Source organism: Phocoena phocoena, chromosome 4 (assembly GCF_963924675.1).
Source record: "Phocoena phocoena chromosome 4, mPhoPho1.1, whole genome shotgun sequence".
Taxonomy (NCBI): Eukaryota; Metazoa; Chordata; class Mammalia; order Artiodactyla; family Phocoenidae; genus Phocoena; species Phocoena phocoena.
The window spans coordinates 81,177,020-81,203,670 of record NC_089222.1 but is presented as its reverse complement, the minus strand read 5'-3'; the positions used below and the strand labels follow the sequence as shown (position 1 = coordinate 81,203,670).

The window sequence follows — 26,651 nt, the reverse complement described above, 5'->3', positions numbered from 1 at the left end:
ATTAATTTTTTAAATGCAAGAGTGGTAAATTAATATCAGAGAAAGTAGATTTCAGAGCAAAAAAAAATTACTAGAAATAAAAAGGGACATTACATAATGGTTAAATACTTAGGGATAAATCCAACAAAACATGTACAGGATCTGTAACCTGCAAATTGCAAAATGCTGATGAAATAAATCAAAGAAGACCTAAGTAATAGAGACAAAACATGTTCATGGACTGGAAGACAATATAGTAAAGATGCCAGTTCTTCCCAAACTGATCTATAGGCTTAGTGCAATTCCTATTAAAACAGCAAGGTGTTTTGTTGGCATAGACCATCTTATTCCAAAATTTATATAGAAAGGGTACAGGACCTAGAATAGCTAAAATAATTTTGAAAAAGAAGAATAAAGTACGAGGAACCACTCTACTAGGTGTTAAATATTGTTAATTAGCTACAATGGTCAGCATAGTATTGGTGAAGGAACAGACACAAAAATCAGAGGAATAGCTAGAGAACTCAGAAAAAGACCCACACATATACGCCTAAAATGATTTTTTCCAAAGGTGCGAAAGCAATTCACTGGAGGAAGAATAGACTTTTCAATAAATAGTGCTGGAGCCACTATACACTTGGGCATTTATCTCAGAGAAATGAAAACTTACGTTTACATAAAAACCTGCAAAAAATGTTCACAGCAGCTTTATGTGTAGTAGCCAAAAACTGGAAACAACTCAAATATCCTTCATACCCTTCAGTGGGTAAATGGTTAAACAAACTGTGGTATATCTGTACCGTGAATTCTACTCATCAATAAAGAGGAATGAACTATTGATACATGCAACAACTTGGATGAATCTCGAGAAAGTTATGCTGAGTGAGAAAAAGTCAATCCTCAAACGTTACATACTACATGATTCCACTCATACAGCATTCCTGAAATGACAAATTATAGAGATGGAGAAGACATTATGGATTATGGACTTGGGGAGGAAGGAGGTGGCTATGACTATAAAAGAATAACTCAAGGAATCCTGTATCCTGAGTGTGGTGGTGGCCACACAAATCTACACGTGATAAAATTCCATAAAACTGATGCACATGTGCACACGCGCACACACACACACACACACACACACACACAGCAGCGCATGTACAATGTTGAAATCTGAATAAGGTGGATGGATTGTATCCATATCAGTATGTGACACTGTATAATAGTTATGCAAGATATTACCCTTTGGAAAAATTAGGTGAAGGGTATATGGGAAGCTCTATTATTTCTTATAAACTGCATGTAAATACATAATTATCTCAAATAAAAAGTTAAAGGAATGACCCAATATACATCAAGAGCTACAATCACGACCATAACTTTCTGAACTGAAACTTGGCAACTCCAGTTCAGAAATCATCATTTATCTACTCAATACCCATATTAGGCACTGTGCTAGGTGACAGAGATATAGGGTGAAAAAGATAGCCATGGATCCTGTCTTCATGAACTTCCAGATAAAGAAACAGGAAAATGGCTCAGTGTATGAAAAGGATCATCACATCTTCAATCACACATGTGATAAATGGACTCAAATTTCTAATGATAAGAGTAGAGTTAAGTAATTTTTGGAATACTATATGCTCATTAAAGTTATTATAAATACTATTTAACAGAATGGAAAATGTTTACAACATTAAGAGAACACTAAGTACAAAATCATATATTCATTAGTATATGATAATTAATGACAACTTGTTTTTATACGAATAAAACTTTTATTGAATTTTAGATAATTAGAAAGAATAAAGAAATGCAAGATAAATGCTTTCTAAACAACATCTGATAGTATCATCTTATCTGTCATGGCATTTTCACTCTTCTTTATAAAAGGTATAGACATTCATTTATTTAAATTTTTACAAAGTCAAGAACTGTCAAACGGAAAAAATAAGTAATGCTAAAGTAAATTCAGTTCTTCATCAATATTGGAATGATTGCAATGGTTAGGTTCTGAGCTTAGCCCTCTTGTAAAAACAGTGTATGCAGCAGCTGTTGGTTTCCATTATTCAAATAAGTCTGAAAACCAGAAGGCCACTTCCTGTGACGACTGTGCTTGCAGGAAAAGAGGGCAAAAGCATAGTGGGAAGAGGGAATGAGAGCCTACGTTGGGGAAAGAAAAGATGCTCTTATCCAATCCCGGGGTCAGCATCATAAATAATTTAGGAAACAAATCTGGGAAGAAATCATTTGTGTTGCTTAAAGTGTGATTAAGGCGAGAGAGTCACTGATACAAGCACAGCCAGATCTACAGAGCACAAATAGAGCGGAGAGTCTGCAAATTACCTGGTGAACTCCCAAGGCCAGGTAATTAATCACAAAGAATCTCTTTACAGTGGTGTAAAACGCATCTGGGCAAAGTTGCAACCCTGAGCTGTGACAAGAACAGGGCAGAGCCTCCCAGGAGCATATCTGAAGACATCCCTTTTGTCTCAGTCTTATCTCTTTTGCAAAAATAATCATTTTGAGAAAAACAAAAACAAAGCAACTCCTGCCCTCCCTGTAACAACCCGGTAACCTCAACTTGTCAAACAAGGAGAAAGTTATCAACTGCAGTACAAAGGCATGGGGTGCTGCCCTCATTAAGAGTAACCTGGTGTGACAGCAAGGGAGACCTGGGCGGCCCTGCTCTGAGAGGCTGCCAGGAATTCCCTTCCACCCTCCTCCCTGCTCCTGTGCTGCCTGCGCGACCTAGGTCTTGCCGCCTGCCGGGCTCCACGAACAAGCTCACTGGACGTGGCGTTGACAGTAGTCTTTTCCTTCCTAACCCAATGCCTCTCTCGTATTTGTTTTTTTTAAAAACAACAGTTTTCTTTTAAAAAATATTTTCCCAGGAAATAATGAACAGTAACTATCATGGACCTATAACAGACCCTAGAAAAACATAGACAGGCAATAATCTGTCAATATAACAATATTCCAAATATGAAATTCATGGTCCAGGGATAAATAAATAAATATGAAGGGGCTCCTCAAAGAAGTTTATAGTTTTCACCGATTCCTTACTGAATTCTGTTGGTGTAAAAAGTTTTGATTCTACGATACAAAAGCCAGCCCTGCTAGGACCAGTATTCGCCATTTATGCCATTCGGCCCCCTACATCAAGAGGGGACGGGGAAAGGCAGGATGTAACACAGGGTTGCTCAGTATGTTTCTAAAGACACCTATCTTTTTAAATAATTTCATTATTTAAACTCCATCTGGCACTTTAGTCTCTTGAAAAATTATTACGTTAGACATGAATTAAAAAATAAGCCCATCTGGACTGCAGTTTGGGTTTTTAATGCTATTCTGCTCTTCTACCTTTTTCCTTGGCTTGGCACATCTGTGAGATCCAGCGTTTTGAACAGAATCCTGGGACAGCTGGGGTGGGGGAACGAACAAGGCTTCATGCCGGAGCATTCCAGTTCATTTTACCAATCTTAGTGGCCGGGTCACAGCCCTGCCTCCTTCTTTGTGCTTTTTACTAGGATCATTGTCAGGAAAGTGTCTTTCCCAACACGCCACCACCCCGCCCCCCGCTGGAATGGGGGCTCCCTTTGCTTCTTCTCTGCACACTCCATCTGCTTGCGTCCTAGACCAGGGAGCCAGCCCGACTCTGGGCTGGAACCATGACAGGGACAGCACCAATGCGCTCCAGGCTTGCTTGGCTGATGGTGTAGGAGTGTGTGTACTGAGCCCGGGGCTTCCTGCTGACTGAGCCATTGCTCCTGGACACGGCCTGCGGTGACGACCCTCTGTTGGCTGTCACTACCAGGGTCTTCTGTGGGGCTGGGGCCAGATGGCTGCCGTTGGCATAGACGGATGGTATGTTGGCATGGCCCGAGTGGAGGGAGAAGGACTGGCGCAAGTCGCTGAAGTGGTCGAGCGACTCTGTGTTTCTGTGCACTTTGGGATTGTTGCTCCAGCAGCGGCTGTTATAGGTATTGGAAGAGGTAAATGTGTTGCTCTCTGAGGAGGACACCTCGGTGTGAAATGCTTTGGCAGAAGAAGGACATTTAGGTGGAAGATCATCCTCTCTGAAAACGAACAAAAATAAAGCTGTTGTTAGGATTTACTTGAGGTTTACCCTACCTACCTGCCCAGGACTCTGTCTTCCCATGTTCAGGTGAATATGTCTGTGAAATTCAAACCCTCAGGACAGACCACACTATCATGAAAGCAAACACGGCAGTCCTGGTGGCCTCGGCTTTGACATTCATTCCCTTTAAGACAATACTTAGGAAAAAGTCTCCCTCAGCTTCTCAGTCCCCAAGAGTAACCAAGAAAGTAGTATCAAATCTCTCAAAAACTGTGTCCTCCAATATAACCGAAAAATATATGTGTGTGTGTATATATGTGTGTGTGTGTGTGTGTGTGTGTGTGTGTATATATATATATATTTTTTTTTTCTCTAAATAGGAAAATAGTCCATGAAGAAATCCACCGAACTAGCTGCTGTAAAGCTAGGAAACCAAACTACGGGTGTAGGAACTTCAAAAAACTATTAGAATTGGCCTGATTTTATTGCCTTTTGGGGTTTGAGAAATCACTGTCGTATGCTGATGAGAGGTTTTTCTCATTAATCTTACACTGGGATGAAATCTGTCCCTGCATAGGGTCCAAACCCTTAAGAATTATAAGAGGCTAAGAGAAGTCATTAAGTTAATTTAAGATGTTAACTAATTCAATTACCATTTTCTGAGTACCAGGCATTTTACTAGATGTTTCATGTGAGAAAAAGACAGCTCCTCTACCCAAGAAGCCTATGGTCAAATGAGGGTGACAATCAATGCAAGAACATCTGCAAGTCTTAAAGGCTGGATAAGTCAACTTATGTGAGGAGGTGATGCCTGGACTAGACTTAAACCAGACCAAGGAATGTACTGAAGAGATGGATGCAAAGGGAAGGAGTATATGGTCCAGGAACAAGGTGGAGGCTACAGGAAAGGCCCTGAGGCATGAGAGAAGACAACAACAGACTGGAACACAAAGTGATCAGGGAAGTTGTGAGAGATAAAAGCAGGGAAGCAGGTAAGGGTCAGATTCTGAAGGGCTGTGTATGTCATGCTAAGTAGACTGGAGTCATTAAAGCATTTTCAATAAGGTTATTGATGTGATGCCATCTAAGACTGAGCCTGAACCCCCATATCTCCACAATACGGCAAGAGTCACCTTTCTTTCAAGATCATTTGACATTGTTTCCTTAAGATGTTCATATTCTTGACTGAACTGTTTTTAACCAAGCCATACTGCTTTGGTCTATCTGTACAGGTGCTGTTCTTTCTTGCTTTATGTTCGCATCATTTATAAATGCCAATATTAAACACATGTTCTAAACTCACTTTTCTACTATGGCAGCCACCTAACCCCACCCACCCTGAAGCTATGGGAGGAAACGGGGGAATTCTTCACTTGTGTCCTCCTAGTTGGGCACATGCTAGACTACCCTACCCACCTCCCGCCTTTCATGATCCAGTAAATAAAGCTGAGGAGTAAGTACCATGAGGAAGAGTGATATAACATACAAGAAACTATCATTTGGCCACTTTAACTACCTTGGTTAAAGTCATAAGATTAGCAAAGAAATCTTAGCTGCCAAAATGAATAGAAATACAGACATTGGCTATGCCAATGTCAGGATAAATTATCTGACACACAAACCTTATTTCATTAGGAATTTCTTCTTCCTCCTCCTCTTTATTTTTGCTTCTCCAGTAAAAGAATGCCCCTAAAATTAGTGCAATGCAAAAAATGATAATAACTGCACCAGTGCCAATGGCTCCAGCTATTAGTCCAATGCTCCTGGGCTGGGCTGCAAAATATATTTAAGGTATATTTAAAGAAAAAAAAGGAGAGAGAGAGAGAGAAAGAGAAATAGAATATGCTCACACAACTTCATAAACATAAAAGGCTACCAAAGAATTTTCTTAAAATGTACAAAATTGCCTACAGTATTGTATCCATTTAAAGTTAAACCTCACTTAATTTTCTGTATCCCCAGTGGCTAGGACTAACACACAACAGGCTCACAAACATTTACTGAATAAATGAGCAATTCGTTCAATAAACGAACAGCTGTAGGAGAGCCACAACCAGGGCAGAGCAGGAGAAAGACCGTACCTGACTACTTGCCTGACCTGCCCCGAACGAACCTGGCAAGCAGCAGGATAACTTGCTACCTCATCACAGCCAGATCATTCCCTTTTGCAACTGGAATTCAAACAACCCAGGATTCTCAACTAAAGAGAAAATTTCTGCACTGCTTATGTATGACCTGGGCACCCAACATTTAAGCAGATATAAGGGATTAGGGAAAAATACAAGAAGGTCTTGCCATGACCGTAAGATCATTACAAATTTTTAATATGTCTATAGCACTATATAATCAAACTGATCTGATTCTAATGATCCTGGGAAGACATTTTATCACAAAGAAGAAGTCGTATTGCTGAGGCTGAGAAGCATACTAACACATCTATTAAATATCTTCAGTAATGATTAAAATCAAAAGAATTTCGATTTAATCTTCAAACAACCTCTAAACAAGCAGAACTTTTCATTCCCTAGTTTAACAAAGATCTTGGCATTCAGACCCAGAGTGGACATCAGAATTTTACATACTTACGAGAAATAACCTGGAGATCCAAAAGACAGGTGCTGGTCCCAATGGCATTAGAAGCCACGCACTGGTACAAACCTGATGACAGGGCGCTGATGTTCCGGATGGTGACTGTTCCCTGGACCTGGTCTGTCACAAAAGTAACAGTCAAGTGAGGATTTAGGAAAGAAAATAAGAAAACCAAAGAAATCAGCAGAAGACTATAAAAAGAGATAAACAGTGAAGAGCTATCAATACCTTTTCTTGGAGAGATTTTTTTGGTTCATGAAGGTTAAAGACTAAAATAATAATGTACGTTAAAGACCCGGAGCTATAGAGGACTGTCCTAAATAAGGGCAGTCTTAGAACTTAATCTGCAGATTAGTATGAGGTCCTAAAGGTGAGCAGCCTTCCCTGAGGAAATGTTGGCTAATGCCTATTTTAGAGAATTTATGATCAGAAACACCAAATTTTAATTCTGAAGAAATGCAATAACATACAAAGTTAAACTTATTATAATAATGTCTGCTTCATACTTGATGGAAAACATACCCTCTCTGTGCTCAAGGGTGTAGACTGCTACTCCCTTCCAACAACTATGATAACCATTTGTGTAAGTCCAGCTCCTCCAAGGAGTGGACACCAAGACAAGCAGGAGGTTTACTGGAGGAAATGGCAGTAAGGGAAATGGAGAGGAACCTGGAGGAAGCAAGGAGAGGCTCAGACTGCAGTACAGGTTTGGCCCCCGTGCAGGGGAGAGGGAAGGAAGGAGGCAGTGTCTCAGACTGCAACACAGCCTTATGGAAGTTTCCACCAGGCTGATGGGGAGTCCTTGAGCCAAGGTCACCTGTTAAAGGCATCTTAGACTTTGCAGGAATGGGCCTGCATTAGCAGCCCCACTGTGCCCAGTGACTGGCTGGGAGCTGCCCAGGCGAAGCGTGGCCTGGGTGCGAAGCAGTGGTGGATGCTGCGGGAAGCCACTGGGGCTGTCAGTCAATTATGTTCCACAGCAGGAGATCTGAGCCATGCATTTTCCAGGTGACCACACTGATATTACCAAGAAATATTGCAGTGGTTCACATTTTAGTAACTTATCAACATTAGGATAGTTGATTTATTCCTTACAAACAAAACGCAAATGACTTACAGTGATAATAAAACCTAAGTTAATGGTTATTACTACGTGCCAAGCACTGGCTAAGCTTTTACACATATGATCTCAATCTTTACACTAACTCTTAGCGGTATTGTTATCATCAATCCCATTGAACAGATAAGGAAACCGAAGCTTTACATGAGTGATAAGATTACACAGCTGGGCAACAGGAACTGAACGGAGGGCTGTCCTACCTCTAAGCTCAGGCTGCACTGCGGTCTCCCTCAGGCAGTGCACAACTCTTCCAGCCACTGACCGCTCAAAAAGAGCAGCAAATCAGGAAAAGCCTCCTGGTGGCACACTGGTGGCACAAAGTCCACATACTCCTAGGGCAACACCTGGAGCTATCTCTACCCTGTGCTGACAACTTTTACATGAAACTAAGATTTAGTTTCTTCCGGCAACCTTCATTTCGATTTAGATCAAAGGCAGAAGCAGAACCATTTAACAAATAAATATTTATTGAGCACCTTTCTGTGTGCTGGATAATTTTTGAGGATGGTTATATCATGATGAACAAGACACACCCAGCCCTGTACCTTAAAGAGACAAGTAGATGAGAAATCACAATAAGTGGGGTAAGTGCCATCACTAGAGGATACAGGGTGCTTAAGAGGGGCATCTAGTGAGGATGAGCAAATTCTGAAAGACCCCCAGACAGCAACTGCCCTCTGGGTTATCTCCCTGCCTTCTAACATAATATAGCGGGTAGTGTTAACAAATGACTCATCAAACACACACTGAAATTAACTTCAATATACAGGCCAGGGAAGGGAGGGTTGGGTTTTTTTTTTTGCTTTTGTTTTTGTTTTTTAATGGGAGCATTTAAATGGTCGAACCCATACTATATGGATATCTTACTGACTTATACTTATGTCTTACTTGGACATTTGAATTGTACTGTACACACCCAAGTCAATATACTTGGTGGTTATTTGGTTCACACTTGTGTGTTATTTCCTTTTCCTTAAAAACGAACAACTCTGATGGCTATCAATGTATGAGGCTTTTCAGTGAATTCACTCAGATAATTGGGTCCGTCTGGAGGGAAACTGTTTTCTCCTCCTCCGTGTTCTATCTGATTTCCCAGGCTCTCCTTAACCATCCCTCCTATGTGCTCCCCAGCACCCTGTAATCCCTAGTGCTGGAACTTACCCCACTATTATAATTTCTTGCCTACTTGTCTCATTAAGATAAGGGACTCTTGCTTGTCTTGTTCATCACTGTATCATCATCCTCAGAAATTACCCAGCCACAGAAAGGTGCTCAATAAATGGGCAATCTTCTCGAGTGTCTATTGTGTACCACATACATTGCACTAAGAGCTTTACATGTCTCATTTAATCTTACAAACCTTAAGTTTTATATTCCCTACTTTTCAAAGATGAAAAAGCTCAGAGAAGCTATGCAATTGGTCCAAGATCACACAGGACACAAGGAGCAGCACAAAATATCAGGTCTGTCATGTCCAAAGCTCATAACCACCATACACACAGTTGAGTTTCTTGTAAGGTATTTAAAACCACAACACTCTATGGGATGCATCTGTAGAATATTTCCTAACCTTGCAATCAATGTCCCAATGCTATGGGTATTAAACTAAGCCATCTGTCTAACTCCACCTTCAATACGTTAGCAAATGTCATCATGCAAGAAAACCATAATCTCTGGGCAACTAACCCCACAATTTCACACACTGTATTGTTGTTTTCCTAAATCCTGAAATTCTAGAAATTTGATCAGCTCACACCAAATCAGTGATTTTGTTGACACTTCCAGAGAGAGAATTTGGGAAATTTTTAACAGCTGATCTAAGCAGCACTCTGGCATGCAGAAAGAGGTAAACTGTAAAGATTCTAAAATAAAATAAAATGACAACTTCAAAAAAGAGGTGAAGTCACTGTTCTTTCCTCCTCAGTGAGGCTGACACACCACGCCGGAGTGAACTCAGAACGTAATCAGAGAATGGGACAGACACATGAGTAAGACAGGTCTAACCAGAAGCAGAAGAGGGCTGCTGAGGTAGTCGAGGCAACAACGCATCTCTGCAGCCAGCACCTGACTGCTCCCTGCCACGGGCACAGGGCCCTTTCTGAAATGAAATGGGCTCATTCCTCAATCTGTCACTTCACTTGGCCTGCTCTGGAGCAGAGTAATTAGTTGAAATGAAGTTAGAGAATAAATATTCTTTAGATCGTCTTTCTTTTAAAGAATAGGGGAAGTTCAACAGTGTGGAACTGCAGTCTGGAAAGCAACAAATTGCATCACACCCCAGTTCACAGCAATACTGTAACCCACACAAGCTGTGTACCTGGGCCAGAAGCCCTACAGAATTTAGAGAGAAATAAATATAAGTGCACATTTCCACTTCCATCCTTTCTCCTTAGCTCCAGAACCACTTCTCTGCTGCCTAGCAGACGGTACACTGGCTGAGAACATGTGGTCTAGACTCAGGCAGCCTGGGGTGGAACCTGCTCTACCACCTGCTAGCTAGGTGGTCATGAACGTGCTACCTCTTCTGCATCTATGTCTTTGATTCCTCGTGTGTGACATGGAACTGCCAACATGCTTCTACATCACAGGCTACTGTGAGGACTGAGTGACATAATGCACAGTGCCCGGCAAGGCTTCCACGTTGGAATTTCCTCTTGGCATCACTTGGGAAATTTGTATCTTTTTCTGATTCATAAGAAAAATCAAGAAATTGGGAAAATGTTGAATGTCTCCAAATTCCAATAAATATTAATACTCAGGATTTGAGGTTGAGAGATCAGACTTCCAAAATCAAATTACTCTATATTTTATATGATTTATACATTTTTATAATAATGCATGATCATAATAATAAACAGTGAGTCATCTCTTACATAAAAATTTCAGAAGTACTCTGTAGAAGAAAATAATGAATACATGGTTTATTGTTATTTGAACCAATATATTATGACATACTATATATTTCAAAAATATGTAAAAAGTTATCTCAACCAGATACAAACATTTGATGATAAAAAATAGTAAAAATGGGAACATTAACACAAAATAAATGCCAAAATAAAACCTATTTTAAAATTCAAAGATAATATCACAAATACTTAATTTTTTTTTTTTTTTTTTTTTTTTTTGCGGTACGCAGGCTTCTCTCACTGTTGTGGCCTCTCCCGTTGCAGAGCACAGGCTCTGGACGCGCAGGCTCAGTGGCCATGGCTCACGGGCCTAGCTGCTCTGCGGCACGTGGGATCTTCCCGGACCGGGGCACGAGCCCATGTCCCCTGCAACGGCAGGCGGACTCTCAACCACTGCGCCACCAGGGAGGCCCACAAATACTTAATATTTAAACTCTGTCATTCTAAAAGAAAATTTAAAAACACTATACAGCATTAAGTATCCAACAGTTGATCTTTGTTTCATGCCAAATTTTCCAGACATGGAAAGAAAATTTTATTTCCTTTCTGTGTTGATGTTGGTTGCATTAGGATGGAGATGGACAGGGGAGACAGAACCTGTCCCCATTAAGAGAACATCCTAAGCACCTCTGATGCACACGTGAAGACACACACTGCTTCATATTAGTTCATCTCCTTTATTTAACAGTGAAAATACTCTGCCTTTTTGCCCTGATTTTCATTTTGTCATTGAAATAGGTATTACTCTTGCCAATTCAGATTTTAAATCCATTTCTGATTTCATGTCAGTGTATTCTACAGCAACATTTCCATCTACTTCTCTTTGCATTTCTGCTATTATTTTCAAAGAACTGTAATCTACAGCAAATACTCAAACACTAGAAAACACCAGTGGACATTACTGGGCAATATTTGAATAATGCAAGATTTGTATCTCCTTGGTATTAATAACACTGCATAGAATCACACATCAAAATACTAAGCTAAGGATTTATTTTACTTCTAAAATCTGTTATTTATCAGAATACCACTCATGGCATTTGTATAAAATATAATGGCTCATCACTGGCAACAGACGGGTCAGGAACACACACTTACAACATGGCAACAGCTACAATTAAGACTAACTCATTAGCTTGTGACTACTTTTCTCCTACATATTTCGGTCTAGGTTCCCAGAAATGCTGACTCTGAGCAGTCTTGCTTTCAACTTGACATCAGTAGATTCTTTCAGATCAAGATGTCTCTATGTTGATTGTTAAGATTTAATTATCAAAGGAGAATGGTGCTTAGTGCTCAAGAAACATCACCTGTTACCATTATCATTATTTCAGTCCCCATCTAGAGGTCTCAGAGGACCACTACCTCATTGCTTCCCTCAAGCAAAACTCTAAGTATATCTTCTCTGAGTTAATAGTTACTGTCCATTCAATAGCTTAAGACAGAAATCTCAGTTAACTTTGACTCTTCTCTGAGTCCCAGTGTATCATCAAGCTCCATGTCTTGTTGATTTCTGGCTTCCATCTTTCTCAAATCCCACCCTGCCTCTATCCATTCTCCATCCTGATCAGCACGTCCTTAGTTCAGGCCCTCTTCATTTTTTTTTTTTTTTTTTTTTGCGGTACGCGGGCCTCTCACTGTTGTGGCCTCTCCCGTTGCAGAGCGGAGGCTCAGCGGCCATGGCTCACGGGCCCAGCCGCTCCACGGCACGTGGGATCCTCCCGGACCGGGGCATGAACCCGTGTCCCCTGCATCGGCAGGTGGACCCTCAACCACTGCGCCACCAGGGAAGCCCCCTCTTCATTTCTTGATGGAGCTATTATCAAAGCCTCCCATCTGTGACCTGGCTGCCAATCTCTCATCCTGTTTGCTGAGGCTGTTTCTAAAATGCAGATCTAGATATCTTCTCTGGCTTTATAAAAAGGCCAGTCGATATCCACAGTCTCAAGGACAACATCCAAATTCTCTGAATGCTATACAATGACTCTCACAATCTGGACCTGAACTTGCCAACCTCCTCTCTGGTCAAACCTTCATGAATCTTTATGTCAGGTCATGAATCTTTATTCAGAATCAAAGGTCAAACCTTCGTGAATCTTTAATCATAATTCTTCTCACTTTAAAATGTCAAAATTTTTAGTGTGTGTGGGATCAAGATGGTAGAGTAGGAGGACTGGGCTCATCTTCCTCACGAATACATCAAAGCTGCAACTATATAGAGAACAAATCTCACTGAAATCAACCTGGGGACCAGCAGGATGGCTCTTCTACAACCAAGGCTGTAAAGAAAACTCCACACAGAGTCTGGTAGTAAGGGAGGAGAAGCGATCTGGTTGGGACCCCCACCTCTAGAGGGGGACACAGAAGAGGAGGGGATATCACAGGCTCGAGGATGCTCCCTGGGGAGCAAGGGGTCTGAGCCACATATTAGGCAGCCCAGCCCTGGGGTCCAGCACTAGGAAGACAAGCCCCCTTGATGGTCTGAAAACCAACGTGGCTTACTGGAGGGCTGTAAGAAACCAAGACTACACTCTTGAAGAGTACATGCACAGACCTGCTTGCTGCCAGTCGCAGCACAGAAGCAGCAGACTGGAAACTGTGTGGAGCTCTGCCCAGCCTGCCAGGACCACCCTGGCATGCCCCCATCCGGCAATGGCAACCTGCTCCAGCCGCTCTTGTTCCAAAGCTGCTCTCCACTAAGGTGGAGGCTGCTGTTGCCAACAAGTGTGCACACACTTTGAGAGAAGAGAACTTGGTCTGACCCCAGCCCTGCCTCTGACCAGGGCAAAGGCAGCCATGGCCAGTGCACGCTTTGGTGCACACTCTCAGAAGGGTGAAAGGCTAACTCCAGGGCAAAAACAGCCATCCCCTGAGCACGTGTCTCTGCACATACTGGGGAGGGAGCCAGCCCAGTAGTGTGGAACCAAGCCCTCTGGCCCCGACCTAGCCTCTAACCCAGGTGCACACACTGGGGAAAAAGTGAAAGCAGCATAGAAGTACAACCCCAAATCCTCAGGTCCTGGCCATACCCCAAACCAAGGTTGAGAATGCCATCACACCTGGGAGAAATCCAATTCCCTCAGAGGTCCTGCTCCAACCCCTATGTCCCCAATCCCACCCCCTGATAGGGTGGTGATGGCCACTGAGCACAGAAGAAGCTCCAATTCACACCTGACTCCAGCTCTAGCCCCTCCATCTCCAGCCCTACCACCCATCAAGGTGGTAGCTGCCAGCACACCCCAGGTGAAGACACAGCCCATACTCATTTCAGATCCAGTTCTCCCACCAAAGCCCCTGGGCACATGTAGACTGCATAGGGACATTCCCACACAAGGACACACCTTCAAGACTGGGAAAGGTAACTGTTTCACCTAATTTCACAGAGTCAGAGAAAGTTAAACAAAATAAGAAGAGGAAGGAATATGTTTCAAACAAAAAACAAAAACAAAAAACCTTGACAAAACCCTAATAAAACAGAGATAAGTAATTTACCTGATAAACAGTTCAAAGCAATGGTAATGAGAATAACAACTGAACTTGGGAAAATAATACATGAACACAGTAAGAACTTTAATAGAGAACTAGAAAACATAAAAAAGAACCAGACACAGCAGAAGAATATAGTTAAGTAAAATGAAAAATACAGTAGAGGGAATTAACAGCAGATAAAGTGATACAGAAGAATGCACAAGTGATCTGAAAGATAGAACAATGGAAATCACCCAATCAGAACAGCAAAAAGAAATACAGATTTAAAAAATGAGAATAGTTTAAAGGACCTCGAGGACAACATAAGTGTACTAACATTTGCATTATAGGAGTCCTAGAAGGAGAAGAGAGAGAGAGAAAGAAGTAGAAAATGTATTTGATGAAATTATGGTTGAAAACTTCCTGAACTTGAAAAAGGAAACAGATATACAGGTCCAGGAAGCACAGAGAGTCCCAAACAAGATGAACCCAAAGACACTCACACCAAGAATTAAAATGGCAAAAGTTAAAGATAAAGAGAGAATTTTAAAAGCACCAAGAGAAAAACCAAGAGTCACATACAAGGGAACCAATATAAATCTATCAGCTGATTTTTCTGCAGAAACTTTGCAGGCCAGAAGGGAGCGGCATGATATATTCAAAGTGCTGAAAGGGAGAAAACCTACAACCTAGGACACTCTACCCTGCAAGATTATCATTTACAATTGAAGGAGAGATACAAAGCTCCTTAAACAAGCAAAAACTGAGAGATCATCAATACTAAGCTGACCTTACAAGAAGCATTAGAGGGTCTTCTTTAAGTAAAAAAGGCTACAACAAGAAATAAGAAATTATAGGAAGGGAAAAATCCCACTGGTAAAAGCAAATATATAGGAAAGGCTGAGAATCAACCAGTTAAGAAAGTGAGCACAAAGGTTAAAAGACAAAAATTGTAAAGTCAACTTTAACTACAATAAACAGTTAAGGGATTGACACAAAGATGTAAAATATGACATCAAAAACAGAAAATGTGGGGGAGAGGAATAAAACTGTAGTACTTTTAGAATGTGCTTAAACTTAAGTGACTATCAGTTTAAAACAAGCAAATATAATTATAGGTCAACATATATGAACTCCACAGTAAGAGCAAATCAAAAACCTACAATAGGTACACAAAAACTACAGAGAAAGAAACATAACACTAAAGAAAATCACCAAACCACAAGGGAAGAGACTAAAAGAAGAAGAACAGGGAAGAACTACAAAAACAACCAGAAAACAAGTAATAAAATGGCAGTAAGTACTTACCTATCAATAAGCACTTTAAATGTCAATGGACTAAATGCTCCAGTCAAAAGACATAGGGTGACTGATCAGATAAAACAAACAAGACCCATCTATATGCTGCCTACAAGAGACTCACAGTGCTAAAACCCACATAGACTAAAAGTGGGAGAATGGAAAAAGATATTCCATGCAAATGGAAACAATAAGAAAGCTGGGGTAGCAACACTCATGTCAGACAAAGTAGACTTTGAAATAAAGTCTATAAAAAAAGACAAAAAGGTCATTATATAATGGTAAAGGGATCAATACAAGAAGAGGATATAAAATTCATTAACATATATGCACGTAATATAGGAACACCAAAATATATAAAGCAAATGTTAATAGATATAAAGGAAGAAATTGACAATAATACAATAGTAAGGGACATTAACACCTCACTTACATCAATGGATAGATCATCCAGACAGAAAATCAATAAAGAAACAGTGGCCTTAAATGACACAGTAGACCAGATGGACTTAATAGATATCTATAGGACATTCCATACAAAACAAAAGAATGCACATTCTTTTCAAATGCACGTGGAATGTTCTCCAGGATAGATCAATTGTTAGGCCACAAAACAAGTCTCAACAAAATTAAAAGGGATATAAATTATATCAAACATATTTTCCAACCATAATTGTATGAAACTAGAAATCAATTATAGGAAGAAAAATAGGAAAAACACAAATACATAGAGGCTAAACAACATGTTACCAAAAAACGAATGGGTCAATGAAGAAATCAAAGAGGAAATCAGAAAATACCTTGAGACAAATGAAAATAAAAACACAATTTTCCAAAATTTATGGGATGTAGCAAAAGCAGGTCTACTGGGGTAAGTTTATAGCAATACAGGCCTTCTTCAAGAAACAAGAAAAATCTCAAATAAACAACCTAACCTACCACCTAAAGAAATGAGAGAGAAAACAAAGTCAGAAAAAGGAAGGAAAAGATCAGAGTGGAAATAAATAAAAGAGACCAAAAGAAAAGAAAAGATCAGTGAAACCAAGAGCTAGTTTTTCAAAAAGATAAGCAAAATGAATAAGCTTTTTGCCAGGCTCACTGAGAAAAAAAGAAAGAGGACACAAATAAGCAAAATAAGAAATGAAAGAGAATAAATTACAACTGATATCACAGAAATACAAACAACATAAGAGAATACTATGAACAGTTATATGCCGACAAATTGGTCAAACTAGAAGAGATGGATAAATTCCTAGAAGCATACAATCTTCCAAGATTGAATCAGGAAGAAATAGATAACCTGAACAAACTGATTACTAGTATTGAAAATGAATCAGTAATTTAAAAAAAAAAGAAAAAACTCCCAACAAAGAAAAGTCCAGGACTAGATAGCTTCACAGGGGAATGCTACCAAACATATACAGAAGAGTTCATACGTATCCATCTTATACTATTCCAAAAATTAAAGAGGAAGGAACACTCCTAAATTCATTCAATGAGGCCACTGTCACAATGATACCAAAACTAGATAACAATACTACCCTAAAAATTACAGGTCAATATTTCTGAAGAACAAAGATGCAAAAACCCTCAACAAAATACCAGCAAACCAAATTCAGCAGTATATAAAAAGAATCATACACCTTGATCAAATGGGATTTATTCCAGTGATGCAAGGATGGTTCAGTATCCACAAATCAGTCAATGTGATATACCACATTAACAAAAGGAAGGATAAAAATCACATGATCATTTACATAGATGCAGAAAAAGCATCTGACGAAATTCAACACCCATTCATGATAAAAAAAACTCTCAACATAGTTGGTATAAAAGAACATATCTCAAAATAATAAAGGCCATTTATGACAAACCCACAGCTAACAACATACTCAATGGAGAAAATCTGAAAGGTTTTCCTCTAAAATCAGGAACAAGACAAGCATGTCCATTCTCGCTATTTCTATTTAACACAACATTGGAAGTCCTAACCATAGCAATCAGATAATAAAAATTTAAAAAGGGAAGAAGTAAAACTGTCACTATTTGCAGATGACACAATGCTATATATAGAAAGCCCTAAATTCTCCACTAAAAAACTATTAAAACTGATAAGTGAATTTAATCAAGTTGCATGATATAAGATCAATATACAGAGATCTGCTTCTTTTCTATACATCAATAATAAACTATCAGAAAGGGAATACAAGAAAGAATCCCATTTACAATCCTATCAAAAAGAATAAAATACCTAGGAATAAATTTAACCAAGGAGATGAAAGGCCTATACTTAGAGAACTATAACACACTAATGAAGAAAACTGAAGATGATACTAAGATATGGAAAGATATCCTGTGTTCATGGATTGGAAGAACTAATATTGTTAAAATGTCCATACTACCCAAAGCAATCTACAGATTTAATGCAATCTCTATCAAAATACCCATGACATTTTTCACAGAACTAAAACAAATGATCCTAAGATTCATATGGAACTGCCAAAGACCCCTAATATCCAAAGCAACCTTTAGGGGGAACAAAAAAATCAAAGCTGGAGGTATAATCCTCCCTGACTTCAGAATATACTACAAAGCTACAGTAATCAAAACAGTATGTTACAGAAAACAGACACATACATCAATGAAACAGAATAGAGAGTCCAGAAATAAACTCACGCACACACAGGTCAGTTAATCTACAAGAAAGGAGGCAAAAATATACAATGGGAAAAGTCAGTCTCTTTAATGAGTGGTGTTGGGAAAACTGAACAGCTACCTGTAAAAAGATGAAATTAGAACATTTTCTCACACCACATACAATAATAAATTCAAAGTGGATTAAAGACTTAGGTGTAAGATTGAAAACTATAAAACTCCTAGAAAAAAACATAGGCAATACACTCTTTCACATAAGTGTTACCAATATTTTTGGATCTGTTTCTTTAGGCAAGGGAAGCAAAAGCAATAATAAACAAATGGAATCTAATTAAACTTAAAGGCTTTTACAAAGTTAAGGAAACCACATACAAAATGAAAAAAATAACCTACTGAATGGGAGAAGATATTTGAAAATGATATGTCTGGTAATGGATTAATATCCAAGATACATAAACAGTTCATACACCTCAATATCTAAAAAGCAAACAACCTGGTTAAAAATTGGGCAGAAGACCTGACTAGACATTTTTCCAAAGAAGACATACAGATGGCTAACAGACATATGAAAATATGTTCGACATTGCTAGTCATCAGGGAAATGCAAATCGAAAGCATAACGAGCTATCACTTCACACTGTCAGAATTGCTACTGTAAAAAAGACAACAAATAATAAATGTTGGCAAGGATATAGAGAAAAGGGAACATACACTGTCAGTGGGAATGTAAATTTCTATACACACTATGGAAAACAGCATGGAGGTTTTTCAAAGAAACTGAAAAAAGAACTTCCATATGATCCAGCAATTCCACTGCTGGGTATATATCCAAAGAAAATGAAAACATAACTTCAAAAAGATGTATGCAACCTAATGTTCATAACAGCATTATTTACAATAGCCAAAATATGGAAGCAACCTAAATGTCCATCAACAGATGAAAGGATAAAGAAGATGTGGCGGGGGGGGGGAATACACACACACACACACACACACACACACAGGAATACTCAGCCATAAAAAAGATTGAAATTGTGCCATTTGCAACAACATGGATGGGCCTGGAGGGTATTGTTCAGTGAGATAAGTCAGACAGAGAAAGACAAAAACTGTATGTTTTCACTTATATGTGGAATCTAAAAAATAAAACAAATGAATGAACATAACAAAACAGACTCAGAGATACAGAGAACAAACTAGGGGTTACCAGTGGGGAAAGTGGTTAGTGGAGGGTCAAGGAAGGGGAAGGGAATTAAGAGGTACAAACTACAAGGTATAAAAAAAAAATAAGATACAATGATGTAATGTACAACACAGGAAATATAGCCAATATTTTACAATAACTTTAAATGGAGTATAATCTATAAAAATATTGAATCACTATGTTGTATATCTGAAACTAATATAACATTGTAAATCAACTATACTTCAAAAAAAGGTCAAACTTTTATGCTTGTAAGATTTTGCATGCATGGTTCTCTCTATTGATAATAACCGCTTTTACCTGGTAAAACATCTACTCATCCCTTAAGATCCTTTTCTTCTCAGGAATTTCATTCCCTATAAAGTCCTTCCTAACCTCTTCAGGGAGAATTAATACTTCTATCATTTTAACTTTATAGCACTATAAACACGTTTATAGCATTAAATACATAGCATTGTAGTTATCTCTTTATATTGGTCTCCCCCATTAGACAGTGAACTCTAGAATGGAGATATATCTCTTTATTTTTATATTCCTTTACCTTCCCCAACACTCTACCCTAAAGCAGTTGCACAGAATAAGTGTTGTGTCTGTGTATGTGTACACACACACACACACACACACACACACACACACTAAAAGAATGGATGAATGTATTAACGAATGAATACAGTTATGATAATCGCTCGTGTTTAATTTTTTCAGAAGAGGGAGTAATGAACACTGCATAGGACTAACTTTTTTATGTCTGAAGGCAAAACAAAGGGGAAATCTTATCTTTGGTCAGAATAACATTTCGATGAAGAGGAAATAAGCCCCTGTTTATTGGGCAAATTAAGTGGCTGAAGACTTTTCTGCTCCCCATGAGAGAAAAATGGACACACTCTCACTGGGAAGGGAAACAGAGTGGGAGTTCAAGGAGAATCAAGATTCCTGAGGCTTCCCAGCCTGGCAGGAGAATGGGAGTGCTTTCTATCAGTGGACTTTGGGCAAACCTGGTATCCTCTCTGGGCCTCAGTCTCCTCCCTTGTAACACGATAGTCTTGGACTACAGTGATAGTTAAGATGTTCCATCTATGATCTCCATACCAGGTTCTGCACAGAGTTCTCAAGCAAGCAGGAGAGTTAATCATCTCTTTTCGCTGCATTAAATTATGAAAGGATAAGGACAACAGAAGATTTCTTAGGAACCATGAAGGAAAAGTGCATAATTTATAAAGAACATTGAAATAAGCAGTAGAAGGTATGGGATAGGGTATAAAAGAAAAAGCTGGGTAAATAAAAAACATAAAATATGGTATTAGAAATTAACAAGTATATCCATTATCAAAATTAATGTAAATGGATTCAATCAAAGGAAAAATGTTCTCAGATTGAAGACTGGAAACCAAACTAGATCCAGACACACTGTTTACAAGAGATACACCTAAAAGATAAAGCATGGAAACCCCAAAAGTAAATGAACCATAAAAGAGAAACATAACAATAAGAATTAACCAAAGAAAGCTATTATAGGGGTTTTAATATCAGTTAAAATAACACAAAAATGCATATTAAGCATAGAGAATCAGTGAGATATAACAACCTATAAGCAACAGAGGCCCAGGACAGGTTAAAAAAAAGAAGGTATAATCGACAAATCCACAATCCTACTATGTGATTTTTAAACAAATCTCTCACATAAAATACTAGCTGAAACAAATAAAATATTGGTAAAGATATAAAGTATTTGAATAATATGATTAACAAATATAGATTTTAAGAAATATATATGTATACATACCCCCATTGTAGCACCTGTAAGTGGACAAAATAGCTCCTACTATTCTCTGCCTTGCTTACTCCATGCCAAACACACTGTCTTCTTTGTCCTAAAACACCTCTGTCTTATTCGTAGTGTTTCAGAGAACAGAAAAAGAGAAAGAACTGCCCAACTCATTTTATCATCTGATACTAAAACTCAACCAAGGATAACACAAGACATAAAAATATGGGCCATTCTCACTTATGATCACAGATGAGAAAGTTCTATTAAAATATTAGCATATTGGGCTTCCCTGGTGGCGCAGTGGTTGAGAGTTCGCCTGCCGATGCAGGGGACACGGGTTCGTGTCCTGGTCTGGGAAGATCCCACATGCCGCAGAGCGGCTGGGCCCGTGAGCCATGGCCGCTGAGCCTGCGCGTCCGGAGCCTGTGCTCCGCAACTGCAGAAGCCACAACAGTGAGAGGCCCGTGTACCGCAAAAAAAAAAAAAAAAAAAAAAAAATTAGCATACTGCATATTAGCAATTTATTAAAAACTAATCACAAATAGACTTTATTCCAGAAATGCAAGGGTGTTTTAATGTTTGAAAAATCTATTAATTTAATTCACTTGTTGACATTTGGGGCTAGATAATTCTTTATTGTGGGGGCTGACCTGTTGCATATATGATGTTCAGCAGCATCCCTGGCCTCTACCTACTAGCAGCCAGTAGCACCTTCCTCCCAGCTGTGACAACCGAAAATGTCTCCAGACACTGCCAAATGAAACTGTCCCCGGTTGAGAACCCACTGATGCAGAGGCTGATGAACTGTCTCATGCATTATGTTTCCACTTAATGGGACCTGGGCCAACTATACAGGCCTAATGAAACACTGCCCAGACTGCTATATTTTGCTTCAGATAATATCCATCAAACAGAGTTTCCACTTATTTTAGAATTCAAAGTTTTATATACCAAAAGAACAATACTAAATCCACTTTATTATTCCTCTGTATAAAATCAACGTATACCTCCACAGGATGCTGGTTCTAAACTTACTCAATATCTTGTATCCACATGTAAACTATATGAGGACAACTTTTTGGTAACTTTTATTGCGACATAATTTTATCTTATTTATTTATTTATTTAATTGCAGAGTGTCTAGTTTATTATGAAAGGGTTCTCCCAGTATGTACACAGGAACCCAAACTATCAGTTTATCCTGCCCACCCCACCCCCCGCAAAGGCATATCAGCAACAACAGGGTTCCTTCATGGTACCTAGAAGAACTGCAGAACTGCTGGGGTGAAAACATCATCGATGCCCCCTGTGTTGTGTACTTTACACACTCTGAGGCAGTGTGATAAAGCTCTCAACACAGCAGCCTATCCAGGTAAGGTCATCCACCAAATGCATTCTCCCAGGGCTAAGAGACAATCTCACTACACACGAAGATACTAAGACCCAAACTCCAAAAGCCAGAGCTAGGGTCCAGGGCACTGGTTCTTCTACAGCACCAGTAGCACAAATCAGAGCGACTGGGAAGCTTTCAACACTACACCTATAGGGCCCCACTCGGAGTCAGAGGGTTTGGGGACACCTGTGCCTGGAGGCAGAGGAGTGAATGCTCAGAGGGCAGGGATGAAGGAGGTCGTCATTCCTTGCCCTCCTTTTATCATAGTTGTATATAACCAGATACATACAAAAACATACAGTTCACTTTTATTTATAATCAAATGGGCACTATACTTTCCAGTGCCTAATCCCACTTTAAAACTTCATGCTGGATGCTGGTGGCAGGCCAAGATATTACTTTTTTATGCATTAAATCCCACACTGGGCTTCAGGAGATAGATGATAAGAGAAAATAACTCACTGTCATCCCCCTTTGCCATGAGACCGGTAGCTCTGGTCTGCCAGGTATTGATAAAATAAGAGAAGGCAGCAAATCGGTGGGCAGAAATCTTATGGGAGAGATGCCTGGCTGAAATACCAGACTCTACCCCAGAGGGAAACTGGCGTCTCTTAATCTAGAGCTATACTCGGACCAGCATGGACAGCACCTAACCAACCATCTGTTACAATGGAAAGCAACAACTGACACCTGTCCTTAGAAGCAATATCAGGTGGGGGTGAAAGTTTTCTTTGCACAACAGAAGTGGCTGTGTATACAGTGTATACAGCTTGTCCTCCACCAAGGCTAAGTTGAGGGGACTTGAGTATCAAGGACAAAGGATTTAAGTCAATGATTATGGTGCCGCTGGGACTGGAATAAGAGGTGTTACTAGGCGTTCCTCACAACAAAAAGGGGTCTAGAGCTTGGTAAGGCTACAACAAAGGTCGCCTTTTTCTTGACATCTCAGCCAGCTCTTCCCTGATGTGCTGCGCAGAAACCGCATCTCTTTTCAGCTTTGCTCGTTTCAGTGCTTCCTAGTAGATCTCTTCTACTTGTGCATATCGTTCTCTGTGCATCGGGGCTGCAGCCAGATTACTGAGCAGCACTTGGAGCTCAGGGTGCTCCACCTGTCTCGCCAGGTCTGACGCCCTCTGTGCGTGAACACAGGCCTCGTCAGAGCGGCCCTGTGCATCCAGGGTGGTAGCCAGGTCACTCAGCAGCACGATGGTCTGTGGGTGTCTTTCTCCTAGTATTTCTTCAGAAATCTGTAAAGCTTCTTCATACATCCTCTGTGCCTGTGATGGCTGCTCGGAGAACAGAAGGTAGCGGGCATAGGTGTCTAGGCACATGCCCAAGAGGAGATGGGTGTTGGCTTTCTCTTACACTGACAAAGTGTCTTCTGATAATTCGTTTTCTTTTTCAATTTTTTCCTCTAGAGCTGAAATGCAGAATTATAGCCAGCAAGAGCCAATTCCTGTCTATTCTGAGCAGTATAAATACTGGCCAGCTTTAGAGAGATTTCTATTATTGCATTGTTTTCCTGTTGCATGGCCCCTCCAAGCAAGTAACTCATTGTTGCTCTAAAAAGTTTTTCCGCATTTTCAAGCTGACCCCGTAAAAATGATAAGCTAGCCATCAAATCATAAATGTAAGTGATGGCCGTCTTGTTATCACTCTAAAAGGCAAGATGAAGAGCATCATGCAAAATTAGCTTCGCCTCTTCTGGCTCATCTTTCATGATGCACAACTGCCAGCCGCAGCAGTTGTGAAATTGCGAAATTTTTTGTTCTAGTTCTGTGAAAAATGCCAGTGGTAGTTTGATAGGGATTGCACTGAATCTGTAGATTGCTTTGGGTAGTACAGTCGTTTTCACAATGACTTGGATTCTTCCAATCCAAGAATGTGGTGTATCTCTCCATCTGTTTGTATACTCTTTAATTTCTTTCATCAGTGTCATAGTTTTCTGCACACAAGTCTTTTGTCTCCTTAGGTAGGTTTATTCCTAGGTATTTTATTCTTTTTGTTGCAATGCTAAATGGGAGTGTTTCCTTAATTGCTCTTTCAGATTTTTCATTATTAGTGTATAGGAATGCAAGAGATTTCTGCATTAATTTTGTATCCTGCTACTTTACCAAATTCGTTGATTAGCTTTAGTAGTTTTCTGGTAGCATCTTTAGGAGTGTCTATGTATAGTATCATGTCATCTGCAAACAGTGACAGCTTTATTTCTTCTTTCCCAATTTGGATTCCTTTTATTTCTTTTTCTTCTCTGATTGCTGTGGCTAAAACTTCCAAAACTATGTTGAATAATAGTGGTGAGAGTGGACAACCTTGTCTTGTTCCTGATCTTAGAGGAAATGCTTTCAGCTTTTCACCATTCAGAATGATGTTGGCTGTGGGTTTGTCATATATGGCCTTTATTATGTTGAGGCAAGTTACATCTATGCCTACTTTCTGGAGAGTTTTTATCATAAATGGGTGTTGAATTTTGTCGAAAGCTTTTCCTGCACCTATTGAGATGATCATATGGTTCTTATCCTTCTATTTGCTAATATGGTATATCACATTGATTGATTTTCATATATTGAAGAATCCTTCCGTTCCTGGGATAAACCCCACTTGATCATGGTGTATGATCCTTTTAATGTGCTGTTGGATTCTGTTTGCTAGTATTTCGTTCAGGATTTTTACATCTATGTTCATCAGTGATATTGGCCTGTAGTTTTCTTTCTTTGTGACATCTTTGTCTGGTTTTGGCATCAGGGTGATGGTGGCCTCAAAGAATGAGTTTGGGAGTGTTCCTCCTTCTGCTATATTCCGGAAGAGTTTGAGAGGATGGGTGTTAGCTCTTCTATAAATGTTAGACAGAATTCGCCTGTGAAGCCGTCTAGTCCCGGACTTTTGTTTGTTGGAAGATTTTTAACCAAGTCTCAATTTCAGTGCTTGTGATTGGTCTGTTTATATTTTCTATTTCTTCCTAGTTCAGTCTCAGATGGATGTGCTTTTATAAGAATTTGTCCATTTCTTCCAGGTTGTCCATTTTATTGCCATATAGTTGCTTACAGTAATCTCTCATGATCCTTGTATTTCTGCAGTGTCAGTTGTTACTTCCCCTTTTTCATTTCTAATTCTCTTGATTTGAATCTTCTCCATTTTTTTCTTGATGAGTCTGGCTTATGGTTCATCAATTTTGTTTATCTTCTCAAAGAACAAGCTTTTAATTTTATTGATCATTGCTATCGTTTCCTTCATTTCTTTTTCATTTATTTCTGATCTGATCTTTATGATTTCTCTCCTTCTGCTAATTTTGGGTTTTTTTTGTCATTCTTTCTCTGATTGCTTTAGGTGTAAGGTTAGGTTGTTTATTTGAGATGTTTCTTGTTTCTTAAGGTAGGATTGTATTGCTATAAACTTCCCTCTTAGAACTGCTTTTGCTGCATCCCATAGGTTTTGGGTCATCGTGTTTCCCTTGTCATTTGATTCTAGGTATTTCTTGATTTCCTCTTTGAGCTCTTCAGTGATCTCTTGGTTATTAAGTAGTGTATTGTTTGGCCTCCATATGTTTGTATTTTTTACAGATTTTTTTCCTGTAATTGATATCTAGTCTCACAGCATTGTGGTCACAAAAGATACTTGATACGATTTCAATTTTTTTTAATTTACTAAGGGTTGATTTGTGACCCAAGATATTATCTATCCTGGAGAATGTTCCATAAGCACTTGAGAAGAAAGTGCATTCTGTTGTTTTTGGATGGGACGTACTATAAATATCAACTAAGTCCATCTTGTTTAATGTATCATTTAAAGCTTGTGTTTCCTTAATTATTTTCATTTTGGATGATCTGCCCATTGGTGAAAGTGGGGTGTTAAAATCCCCTACTATGATTGTGTTACTGTCGATTTCCCCTTTTATAGCTGTTAGCATTTGCCTTATGTATTGAGGTGCTCCTATGTTGGGTGCATAAATATTTATAATTGTTATATCTTCTTCTTGGATTGATCCCTTGAACATTATGTAGTGTCCTTCTTTGTCTCTTGTAATTGTCTTTGTTTTAAAGTCTATTTTGTCTGATATGAGAATTGCTATTCCAACTTTCTTTTGATTTCCATTTGCATGGAATATCTTTTTCGATCCCCTCACTTTCAGTCTGTATGTGTCCATAGGTCTGAAGTGGGTCTGTCGTAGACAGCATATGTATGGGTC

The 26,651-nt window shown here is 39.3% G+C and overlaps 1 protein-coding gene and 1 pseudogene across 4 annotated transcripts in view; both read right to left on the bottom strand.

Annotated features, from left to right (window-relative positions):
* Positions 1 to 1,737: 1,737 nt before the first annotated feature.
* The window catches only part of IGSF11 (immunoglobulin superfamily member 11), a 137,932-nt gene continuing 113,018 nt past the window's right edge, over positions 1,738 to 26,651 (bottom strand). The window contains exons 5-7 of one of the 4 annotated variants that reach the window (XM_065876115.1): positions 6,647 to 6,769; positions 5,683 to 5,833; positions 1,738 to 4,058 (exon numbers count right to left, since the gene is read on the bottom strand). In XM_065876115.1, coding sequence (XP_065732187.1) covers positions 3,614 to 4,058; positions 5,683 to 5,833; positions 6,647 to 6,769 — 719 coding nt within the window. In that variant the 3' untranslated portion in view covers positions 1,738 to 3,613. The remainder of the gene's footprint in view (positions 4,059 to 5,682; positions 5,834 to 6,646; positions 6,770 to 26,651) is intronic. The other 3 variants (XM_065876117.1, XM_065876116.1, XM_065876118.1) reach the window with 3 other exon arrangements.
* Positions 23,380 to 24,185, bottom strand: LOC136122575 (tetratricopeptide repeat protein 19, mitochondrial-like; annotated as a pseudogene).